Source organism: Aquarana catesbeiana, linkage group LG04 (genome assembly GCF_042186555.1).
Source record: "Aquarana catesbeiana isolate 2022-GZ linkage group LG04, ASM4218655v1, whole genome shotgun sequence".
NCBI classification, from domain to species: Eukaryota; Metazoa; Chordata; class Amphibia; order Anura; family Ranidae; genus Aquarana; species Aquarana catesbeiana.
The window spans coordinates 60427745-60440915 of NC_133327.1; the positions used below are offsets into that span (position 1 = coordinate 60427745).

The following is a 13171-nucleotide window of genomic DNA, read 5'->3' on the forward strand; positions in this document are numbered from 1 at the left end:
GAGTGTGCCGCTTGTATAACAGTGTAAATTTGCTGTCCCCTCATGATGACAACCCCAAACACACCTCCGAGATGACCACTGCCTTGCTAAAGAAGCTGAGGGTAAAGGTGATGGACTGGCCAAGCATGTCTCCAGACCTAAACCCTATTGAGCATCTGTGGGGCATCTTCAAACAGAAAGTGGAGGAGCGCAAGGTCTCTAACATCCACCAGCTCTGTGATGTCATCATGGAGGAGTGGAAGAGGACTCCAGTGGCAACCTGTGAAGCTCTGGTGAACTCCATGCCCAAGAGGGTTAAGGCAATGCTGGAAAATAATGGTGGCCACACAAAATATTGACACTTTGGACCCAATTTGGACATTTTCACTTAGGGGTGTACTCACTTTTGATTAATTAAATTAATGGCTGTGTGCTGTGTTATTTTGAGGGGACAGCAAATTTACACCCTTATACAAGCTTTACACTCACTACTTTACATTGTAGCAAAGTGTCATTTCTTCAGTGTTGTCACATGAAAAGATATAATAAAATATTTACAAAAATGTGAGGGGTGTACTCACTTTTGTGAGATACTGTACACATGGGGTACAGAAAGCCCCCAGAATTCATATAGATCAGTTTAGGCATTCAAAAAAAAAAATAGCAGTGTTTCTTCACATATAGAATACAAAGATCCATTATGTTACCGCAAACCTAGCTGAAGAACGTTTGGAATACAAAGATCCATTATGTTACTGCAAAGCTAGCTGAAGAACGTTTTCTGCAGGATGAGCGTTATAATATTGTTAGGTGAGTTAGTGGTCTTGTCATAGAGAAATGATAAATACTTACATTTCTTTAGGGCTCTACGTTTATTCTCTTAACTTAAACATAACACGGCAGGGTCCATCGGGCTGCTGGGTCCCAACTAAATGCAGATTACTCTGTAAAATATAAGAAAAGTTCAATTTTAAGACCGGGTACACCAGAAAACAACTTTCCCCTGCTACAATGACCAGGACCAGACTTGTGAAATGGACATCTGACTATTTCGTTGTTTTTAAACCCTTACATATACCCAGTGAAGTGGCTGGCCTCATGTGATACACATAGATTAAAAAAATCCTCCTACAAAAGGGGGATCTGTTTATCTGCAGTCTTCTTTTCTCTAAACATGTTCAAAATCCAGAATTTATAAAGCTTGTCTGAGCTGTCAGAAAAAAAGGGAGTGGAGAGCTGCAATTACACTCTTCAAAGCTCAGTGAGGAGGGCTCTGAGAGCTGATTGGAGGGAAGGGACACACCCCCCTTCACACAGCTCACAGGTACAGAGCTGAGGCGGTCAATCACAGGCTGTGTGCTGGAGATCTCTCCCCTGTCACCTATATTCTCTTGGTGTCAGGAAACCTTGTCAGAAGTGACTCATGCTGATAGCAGAGGAAGGAAGCGGCAGACAGAAATGACACTCAGTTTTCCTAATTGAGACAAGTTCACACCATACAGGGATATGCTCCATTTATAATTCATGTCTGAGGTTTACAACCACTTTAACCGCTTGCCGACCAGCCGCCATCATTTTACTGCGGCAGGTAAGCACGATCCAGTGAGCCATCGTAGCTATACGTCGGCGATCGGGATAGCAGGTGCGCGTGCGCCCGGTGCTGATGCTCGTGGCCGACGGTCGCAATGACCAGTCGTGATCGCGGGCACGAGAGGCAGAACAGGGACGAGTGTGTGTAAACACACAAATCACTGTTTTGTTCTGTGAGGAGTTCCTATTAGCTAGGAACCATGATCCTTCACTTCCCCTAGGTCAGTCCCCTCCCCCTACAGTTAGAAAAAAACACACAGGGAACACAGTTAACCCCTTGATCGCCCCCTAGTGTTAACCCCTTCCCTTTGACATTTTTACAGTAATCAGTGCATTTTTATAGCACTGACCGCTGTATAAATGACAATGGTCCCAAAAATGTGTCGAAAGTGTCCGATGTGTCTGCCATAATGTCACAGTCCCGATAAAAATCACAGATCGCCGCCATTACTAGTAAAAAATAAAATAATAATAAAAATGCTATAAATCTATCCCCTATTTTGTAGACGCTATAACTTTTGCGCAAACCAATCAATTTACGCTTATTGCGATTTTTTTTTTTACCAAAAATATGTAGAAGAATACATATCAGCCTAAACTGAGAAAAAATAGCTTTTAAAAAAAAAAAAAAAATGGGGATTTTTATTATAGCAAAAAGTACAAAATATTGTGTTTTTTTCAAAATTGTCGCTCTGTTTTTGTTTATAGCGCAAAAAATAAAAAACGCAATCAAATGCCACCAAAAGAAAGCTCGAGATTTAAACATTTCTTCCACACAGCTTATACCTGCCAGGCAGGACGGAAGACCTGAGTTTCCTCCCCTTCAGTGGACCACTTGTCAGTCAGGGATGTTTATAAATGGCGGCTAGTAGACAAGAATTGAAAACACAGTCCAGGCTGCTACAGCAGCCAGTAGTATGTTTACATTTGTAGAGCAGACATTGGACCTTCGGGGTGTTCATGATTCAGGCGGCTTTAAAGCCTGCCTTAGGAAATGACCCACCTCCTGCCTGGGACCGGCATGGCAGGTTCAACAGAGGGAGCCCAGCAAATGTCCATTTTTATTACATTACTTCTGGGGAAGTAGCTAATGCAGCATAATCTACACTCTATTAGCTTCAATGGAATAATAAGGAGTCCAATAGACCAATTTGCCAGCTTGGAGATGCCAACTAAATGTTGTCGTCTCTCTCCCAAAACTTGATGTACATTTATTATACCCACATCTGTTTAACAATGACAAGCTGAGGAAAGTGAATAGAGGCAGTGCTGGGTGTGAGTGTTATTTAATGAATTAAATGGAAAAAAACAAAAACAGATAAGTTTGTACCTTTCCATTCCTTTACCATATATATATATATATATATATTTTTTTTTTTTTTTTTAACTAAAACCACTGCAGCTTTAGCCTTTCCATGCTCGATGCACCTAAGGGGGACATGGTGCATGGGGGGCAACCGCCCCTTATGATGTAGGAATGAAGATCTGAAGAGCTGTGTGATGGTGGAGCAATGGATTACAGCAGACAGCTGGGTGGGTGAGTATGTGTTTTTTAAAGACAACCCAGTGGACAAGATGAGATAGAAAATAAAAAAAGGAAGGGGGAAGAGTTCCTCTTTAAATGAGAGACAAATTAAAAAGCCCAACTGCAGCTAGCACTTTTTAGGCTTTTATAACATCATTTTTATTTAATACCTTACCTACCAAAGGTATGTTTATAAACATCCTGCTGTTCAAGACAAGCTTAAGACAGCTGCTGTGAGCTTGGCATGGATTTTCTTCAGTAAAATAAAGTGATTCGGGTGGCTGTATAGCCACCTGATCACTTTTGCTTGTTACCTCGTGATAGCAATAAAGTTACATGAAAGATTTTTTGAAAAATGAAATTGCACTAAAATAATTAAAAACAATAATAATAATTAAAAAAATAATAATCATTTCAACTCCCGAGCATACACACGAATATTAGTGAGGCACCGAAATTTCGGCCCCAAAAAATTATCGGCCAAAAAGAAGGTTTTCAGCGTTGTGCTGATAATGGCTGCCGAAAATGGCCACAATTTTACTGAGATTTTGCTGTGATTATGGTGTATTTTTCATAGGTCATGTTGCTCAAAAAAATGCAGCAAAAACACAACACGAGTGCATTTTCGATACATGCTTGCAGCATTTGGGGGAGGTGCGTTTTTGGTGCGATTTGCCAAATATTCACCAAAAATGCAGCAAGCAGGGTTTTTAACACCACTTCAAAAGGTGCCAAATAATGGGCGACAATAAATTCATATTCATTTAACTTCATGATATTAATTAAAAAGTCTAATATAATACAATTATTTTTAAAATACATATATATATTTTAAAACCGTCAACATTGGTTTTAGTTTCGGCCAAGTACATGCTGAATTTTCATTTCGGTGCACCACTAACGAATATGTAAACAGTGATTGCACCACATATGTGAGGTATTGTTGTGAATGTTAGCATAAGAATAATTATTGGAACATAATTCATGGTTGACTCTAAATGAATTTTAGAGCATCACCTATGAAAAATTATAGATACCAGAGTTTTTCACAATTTCGAGTCTTGAGATGTTTGGTATCTATTTACTTAATGCAACCCCATCTTTATTTTATTTTTTTTTACCAAAAAAAAAGGTATTATATTGTGTTTGTGTATACTAAAATCTATTTTAGTGTATCTTTTCTTAAAAGTATCCTTTTCCTAAAAGTATGCGTTTGAAACACTGGATATCATGCAACATAAAAAATTGCAACTGCTACCATTTTATTCTGCAAGTCCTCTGCTTTTAGAAAATATAGAATTGTTTAGGGGTTTAAAGTAAATTTCTTGCAAAAACTTGCAGATTTTAACTTGTGTGTTAAAAAATTGCACCGCTAGAAAAGTAAATAGACCATATTTAGCACCCCTGCCTGCCAGTGTTACATGGTTTCTCCCAATCCCTATATTTGCCAATTTTCCTGGTCATATAAATGTGGAGGAAAAAAAATAGTGAAGGCCTGTTAAAAAAAAAAAAAGAAGGAGGAATTCATATTTGAATAATATCCTTATAGTCACCAGAATACATTATTTTTCACTATAGTAGTCCTCTAAGAAAAATCAGACATTACTTTACAGGGATCCTGCGGTCTGGAAAAAAAGCAGTCGGCTGTTGAACATGGAGTAATGGTTTTCCTACAAGTGGTATATGATGTACTGTAGTTGGAATCCTTCCTGTACACTCATTAAGGAGATTATCTGAGGAACTCGAGAATGGAGCTACTGGTATACGACACTGACACTTTCAATGATGAATTTCCTATTGTGAAACCAGATTCAGCCTTACCTTGTCACATCATTAAAGAGAAATCTTACACTTCTCATAGGGAGGGTAAAGGAAACTCTAGACAGCTGAAAACTGAGCTGAAGACAAATATTCAGGAAAAACATTGGTCTAGCTATGAATACATTATGTATGTAAAGCCAAAACTTATTGGATAGAGCAGGCTTTCTCAACCTTTTAACCCTAGAGGAACCCCAAAAATAATTTTCATTTCTCGAGGAACCCTTACTAAAACCAATTCATCAGGACTCAATAGGTACAATGCTCCTTATTGGTGGTCAATAGGAAGAATGTCCCCCTTAAAGTGGTGCTCAGAATGCCACCCTTAAAGACAGCTAAAAAGATATTTGGTGTCATGCTGCTGTCTTTGCTAAGTGGTGCAGAACCTTCAACTCTGTAGGTATCATCAAATAGGTGGTTCAATAGCTTAAGGAACCCTTAACAACCTCTGGAAGAACTCCATGGTTCCATGAAACCCTGGTTGAGAATGGCTGGGATAGAGCAGTACGAATGGTTAAAACTGAATTGCAGACATGGAATTTTTTACATAGTTACGTTGGTCCAGCTCACGTAGTTGTTAAGAACAACTATGAATTGTGAATATTGTGTTCAAAGCTTTGTTTGATTATTATTATTATTATTGTTACAGTTTCCATTTTTTTATATAAAAAATCTTTTTTATTTTCACATTTTATTTATCAATTTTTACAATATTTTAATTTTATTTTATTTTTACATAGCTTTACATCAGAATAAGTTTGATTTTTAATGTTTTAATTGTCTTTATGTGGATTAATGTATTATATTTATTTGTCTGGTATTGTGCATTTATTGTAATAGCAGGTTGATGGCTTGTTTTTTTATCCACTTGGTGTGGCTGTATTCTTTGTAAGCACCCTGGGGGTAATATTCATTCTGTGCAAAAGTTCCATGTGAAATTTCACGTGAGGGAACCCACTTGTTTTAATTAAGTAATCAAGCTTTTAACATAGTGGCTGGCTCCAGCGGGCTGTGTGTATTGTTTAAACCTCTGGTGCGTGTTGTTCGTTGCACAGCCTGTCCCCCTGAAGCCATCGGTGATGAAAGGCCTAGGGAGTGCCGATCGTCCTCACGTAGGAGTACGGTGGCAGAGTGTTTCTCCTGTGCCGCAGCATGTACACTATATTGCCAAAAGTATTGTGACGCCTGCCTTTACACACATATGAACTTTAACCACTTGAAGACCAGGCCCATTTCTGACATTTGTTGCTTACAAGTTAACATAATTTTTTTTGCTAGAAGATTACTTAGAACCCCTAAACATTATTATTTATATATATATATATATATATATATATATATATATATATATATATATATATATATATATATATATATATATATATATATATATATATATAATTTAGCAGAGACCCTAGAGAATAAAATGGAGGTTGTTGCAATATTTTATGTATTTGCGCAGCGGTCTTTCAAATGCTTTTTTTTGGAAAAAAAAAAATACAATTCCATGAATAAAAAAAAAAATGAAACCATAAAGTTAGCCCAATTTTTTTGTATAATGTGAAAGATGATGTTGCGTCGAGTAAATAGATACCCAACATGTCATGCTTTGAAATGGCAACGCTTTAAAAATGTTTAACGATTACCCATTTAGAGTTACAGAGGAGGCCTAGATCTAGAATTATCGCTCTAACGATCGTGGCAATACCTCATATGTGTGGTTTGAACACTGTTTATATTTGCGGGCGCGACATGCGTTTATTTTGGTGTGCAAGTACATCGGGCACTTTAATGAAAAATATTTTTTTTTTCTTAATAATTTTTTTTTTTACTTTTACACTGTCCCTTACATTTTTATTCATTTTTTGATCACGTTTATTGCTGTCACAAGGGTTGTAAACATCCCTTGTGACAGCAATAGTCATGTATTTTTTTTGGAGGGATCTGGGGTCGATAAGACTCCAAATCCCACCTTTGCACTTAAAAGCATTCAAAACACCTTAAAATGTTATTGATGCCCCTGAGTCCACCCAACCGGCTGCCATGACTGCATAAGGCAGGTTTGGCGTGACAAGGTCTGCTCGGTCCCCCTAGGGTCCCCTTATCTTCTGCTCCCCCCCCCCCTGTCCTCTTACAATCTTTCCCCATTCCGGTCTTTTCCCTTTTACTTATCCTACAGTCAGATGTAATGACCCACAATGGTATGGACTCTCATGACTCCAGGTATAATGTGTCAGGGAGGTGTAATAGTGCATATAATGGATAAGTTTCCACTGATAACAGAAAAGTGAGACTTGTATTGTTTCACCCCATGATAAGGACATCTGAAAGGTATTTTTATTGTTTTATCATATTCCGTTAAAAACAATAAAAACATATTTGAATCTAAAAGCATTCAAAACACCAAGTTTGGCTGTTTTGAATACTGACATTTTTTAAAATCTGGCGTCTTTAAGGTTTCAGTAAACCGGAAGTGACGTTGTGACATCACTTCCGGGTTTCTAGATCCGAGAATTCTGGCTTTGTTCGGACATGCAGGCTGGTCGCTCGGGCCTCTCGGTGGGACAGGAGAGCCTGGGCAGAGCAGGGGAAGGCGGAAGGCGGCTTCTTAGTCTCATCGTTTGTCATCTCAAGAAAGCCGATTGTTGTCTCTAAAAAACGTTACCAGGGCGATGCCTGCAGCTGCAGGCATCATCCCTGGTACAACCACTTGAAGCAAAATGACGTACAGGTATGTGATTTTGTGGCAAGTGGTTAATGACATCCCAGTCTTAGTTCGTAGGGTTCAATATTGAGTTGGCCCACCCTGTGCAGCTATAACAGCTTCAACTCTTCTGGGAAGGCTGTCCACAAGGTTTAGGAGTATGTCAATGGAATTTTTGACCATTCTTCCAGAAGTGCATTTGTGAGGTCAGGCACTGATGTTGAACGAGAAGTCCTGGCTCGCTATCTGTGCTCTAATTCATCCCAAAGGTGTTTTATCAGGTTGAGGTCAGGACTCTGTGCAGGCCAGTTAAGTTCCTCCACCCTGCATTGTGGCTGTGACAGGTACATAACCCTATCTGGTTGCCTTTGCAATTTTTGGAAAGGGCTCCACTTCTTGGTTTTAATGCCTTTCAACCCCAAGTGACAACTTAGCTTTCAATCAGTTTAGCTTAGAAACACTTGCTGTGTATTTACATTAGAGGGTTGGCAGGCTACCAAGATTCATAATTTGGCATTGCATTAGCGTGTGCTTTACCAGAACCTGTATGTGTAATGTGTTGGTATGAAGCTGTGCCATTCATTCTAAATGGCTGCCAAACATACCATTCAAAGGATGTGCATTGCAGCACATTCTACTATCGTGGACTGCGGTGCCCTGCTGAAGAATGGTGCAAACAGAGGATGGGAACACACAGAGAATCTCCAGGTGGGTCATGATAGTCTTTCACTGAGCAAGAAAATGACACATGAAGCTGCAGAGCTGTAATAGAAAATGGTGGTTCAGTCTTACTGGCTATGTAGTATGGCAGGGTTACCTTAATGGCCAGACTGACAACACAGAATTCTATATTTATTAATTTATTTATTATTTTTGCATGTAAAGCAGATCACATTTTGTACATTTTTGCCAAAGCTAATTTCCAGACTCCTTCCTTCCCCTTCTCACTAATCGCTGCCATAGACAGACATTTAAAAAAAAAACTTCCTAAACGCCCCATTTATCACCTATTTCTCTGTACAAACTTAATTTAATACTGAATATGGATATCACAGAACCTATACAAATGCAGGGTACTGGATGTGCTGGTGAAAGATTATACAATGTCCTGAATATTCTGACTGTACTTATATAAGTACAGGCTTGTTTATCCCACAAATGCTGGGCTTTGATGTTTACTGCAGCCAGAATGAAACCCCATCAATAAATACACTGCTTGCAGGTGTTCAGGACTATTGTTTGGTTCAAAGGAAAGATGGCTGTTAGATAAAATTGGTAAAAGAGATTTTTTTTTTTGTCCAACTACACAGTGCCAGTATACTCCTGGCCATGGCATGAACTCTGACACAGAGGCACCATTACCCACACTGATAGAAGGCCCCTATTCTTCACCCACCGACAAAGTGGTGCCATCTATCACCCTCTGACAACTGACACAGGGGAGCACCATTTCTTCCACTGAGAAATAAGATTATTCCTACCACTGACACAAGGGCATCATTCCTCCCACTAACCACTAGGCACAGAGGGCCATTCACACACTTACCACAGACCTATCGACACCATTCTTCCCATTGACACAGAGGGCAATTCCTCCCACTGACACAGGGACACCATTCCTCCCACTGACACAGGGACACCATTCCCCCCACTGACACAGGGACACCATTCTTCCCCCTGACACAGGGACACCATCCTTCCCCCTGACACAGGGACACCATCCTTCCCCCTGACACAGGGACACCATCCTTCCCCCTGACACAGGGACACCATCCTTCCCCCTGACACAGGGACACCATCCTTCCCCCTGACACAGGGATACCATTCCTCCCACTAACCACTAGGCACAGAGGGCCATTCGCACACTTACCACTGACCCATCGACACCATTCCTCCCACTGACACAGGGACACCATTCCTCCCACTGACACAGGGACACCATTCCTCCCACTGACACAGGGACACCATTCCTCCCACTGACACAGGGACACCATTCCTCCCACTGACACAGGGACACCATTCCTCCCACTGACACAGGGACACCATTCCTCCCACTGACACAGGGACACCATTCCCCCCACTGACACAGGGACACCATTCCCCCCACTGACACAGGGACACCATTCCCCCCACTGACACAGGGACACCATCCTTCCCCCTGACACAGGGACACCATCCTTCCCCCTGACACAGGGACACCATCCTTCCCCCTGACACAGGGACACCATTCTTCCCCCTGACACAGGGACACCATTCTTCCCCCTGACACAGGGACACCATTCTTCCCCCTGACACAGGGACACCATCCTTCCCCCTGACACAGGGACACCATCCTTCCCCCTGACACAGGGACACCATTCCTCCCACTAACCACTAGGCACAGAGGGCCATTCGCACACTTACCACTGACCCATCGACACCATTCCTCCCACTGACACAGGGACACCATTCCTCCCACTGACACAGGGACACCATTCCTCCCACTGACACAGGGACACCATTCCTCCCACTGACACAGGGACACCATTCCTCCCACTGACACAGGGACACCATTCCTCCCACTGACACAGGGACACCATTCCTCCCACTGACACAGGGACACCAATACTCCCACTGACACAGGGACACCAATACTCCCACTGACACAGGGACACCAATACTCCCACTGACACAGGGACACCATTGCCCCACTGACACAGGGACACCATTGCCCCCACTGACACAGGACACCATTCCCCCCACTGACACAGGACACCATTCCTCCCACTGACACAGGGACAACATTCCTCCCACTGACACAGGGACACCATTCCTCCCACTGACACAGGGACACCATTCCTCCCACTGACACAGGGACACCATTCCTCCCACTGACACAGGGACACTATTCCTCCCACTGACACAGGGACACCATTCCTCCCACTGACACAGGGACACCATTCCTCCCACTGACACAGGGACACCATTCCTCCCACTGACACAGGTACACCATTCCCCCCACTGACACAGGGACACCATCCTTCCCACTGACACAGGGACACCATCCTTCCCCCTGACACAGGGACACCATCCTTCCCCCTGACACAGGGACACCATCCTTCCCCCTGACACAGGGACACCATTCTTCCCCCTGACACAGGGACACCATTCTTCCCACTGACACAGGGACACCATTCTTCCCACTGACACAGGGACACCATTCTTCCCACTGACACAGGGACACCATTCTTCCCCCTGACACAGGGATACCATCCTTCCCCCTGACACAGGGACACCATCCTTCCCCCTGACACAGGGACACCATTCCTCCCACTAACCACTAGGCACAGAGGGCCATTCGCACACTTACCACTGACCCATCGACACCATTCCTCCCACTGACACAGGGACACCATTCCTCCCACTGACACAGGGACACCATTCCTCCCACTGACACAGGGACACCATTCCTCCCACTGACACAGGGACACCATTCCCCCCACTGACACAGGGACACCATTCCCCCCACTGACACAGGGACACCATTCCCCCCACTGACACAGGGACACCATCCTTCCCCCTGACACAGGGACACCATCCTTCCCCCTGACACAGGGACACCATCCTTCCCCCTGACACAGGGACACCATTCTTCCCCCTGACACAGGGACACCATTCTTCCCACTGACACAGGGACACCATTCTTCCCACTGACACAGGGACACCATTCTTCCCCCTGACACAGGGACACCATCCTTCCCCCTGACACAGGGACACCATCCTTCCCCCTGACACAGGGACACCATTCCTCCCACTAACCACTAGGCACAGAGGGCCATTCGCACACTTACCACTGACCCATCAACACCATTCCTCCCACTGACACAGGGACACCATTCCTCCCACTGACACAGGGACACCATTCCTCCCACTGACACAGGGACACCATTCCTCCCACTGACACAGGGACACCATTCCTCCCACTGACACAGGGACACCATTCCTCCCACTGACACAGGGACACCATTCCTCCCACTGACACAGGGACACCATTCCCCCCACTGACACAGGGACACCATTCCCCCCACTGACACAGGGACACCATTCCCCCCACTGACACAGGGACACCATTCCCCCCACTGACACAGGGACACCATCCTTCCCCCTGACACAGGGACACCATCCTTCCCCCTGACACAGGGACACCATCCTTCCCCCTGACACAGGGACACCATTCTTCCCCCTGACACAGGGACACCATTCTTCCCCCTGACACAGGGACACCATTCTTCCCCCTGACACAGGGACACCATTCTTCCCCCTGACACAGGGACACCATCCTTCCCCCTGACACAGGGACACCATCCTTCCCCCTGACACAGGGACACCATTCCTCCCACTAACCACTAGGCACAGAGGGCCATTCGCACACTTACCACTGACCCATCGACACCATTCCTCCCACTGACACAGGGACACCATTCCTCCCACTGACACAGGGACACCATTCCTCCCACTGACACAGGGACACCATTCCTCCCACTGACACAGGGACACCATTCCTCCCACTGACACAGGGACACCAATACTCCCACTGACACAGGGACACCAATACTCCCACTGACACAGGGACACCAATACTCCCACTGACACAGGGACACCAATACTCCCACTGACACAGGGACACCATTGCCCCCACTGACACAGGGACACCATTGCCCCCACTGACACAGGACACCATTCCCCCCACTGACACAGGACACCATTCCTCCCACTGACACAGGGACAACATTCCTCCCACTGACACAGGGACACCATTCCTCCCACTGACACAGGGACACCATTCCTCCCACTGACACAGGGACACCATTCCTCCCACTGACACAGGGACACCATTCCTCCCACTGACACAGGGACACCATTCCTCCCACTGACACAGGGACACCATTCGCCCCACTGACACAGGGACACCATCCTTCCCACTGACACAGGGACACCATCCTTCCCCCTGACACAGGGACACCATCCTTCCCCCTGACACAGGGACACCATCCTTCCCCCTGACACAGGGACACCATCCTTCCCCCTGACACAGGGACACCATCCTTCCCCCTGACACAGGGACACCATTCTTCCCCCTGACACAGGGACACCATTCTTCCCCCTGACACAGGGACACCATTCTTCCCACTGACACAGGGACACCATTCTTCCCACTGACACAGGGACACCATTCTTCCCACTGACACAGGGACACCATTCCTCCCACTGACACAGGGACACCATTCCTCCCACTGACACAGGGACACCATTCCTCCCACTGACACAGGGACACCATTCCTCCCACTGACACAGGGACACCATTCCCCCCACTGACACAGGGACACCATTCCTCCCACTGACACAGGGACACCATTCCTCCCACTGACACAGGGACACCATTCCTCCCACTGACACAGGGACACCATTCCTCCCACTGACACAGGGACACCATTCCTCCCACTGACACAGGGACACCATTCCCCCCACTGACACAGGGACACCATCCTTCCCCCTGACACAGGGACACCATCCTT

General features: G+C 44.8%; 1 protein-coding gene across 2 annotated transcripts in view; it reads right to left on the reverse strand.

The window, feature by feature from the left end:
• CYP39A1 (cytochrome P450 family 39 subfamily A member 1) overlaps positions 1–13171 on the reverse strand; it is a 133786-nt gene that overhangs the window by 8019 nt on the left and 112596 nt on the right. For both annotated transcript variants that reach the window (XR_012243746.1, XM_073625249.1), the window contains one exon: positions 832–923. Coding sequence is in view for 1 of the 2 variants with exons in the window: in XM_073625249.1 (XP_073481350.1) it covers positions 852–923 (72 nt within the window). In the remaining variant the exon portion in view is untranslated. The remainder of the gene's footprint in view (positions 1–831; positions 924–13171) is intronic.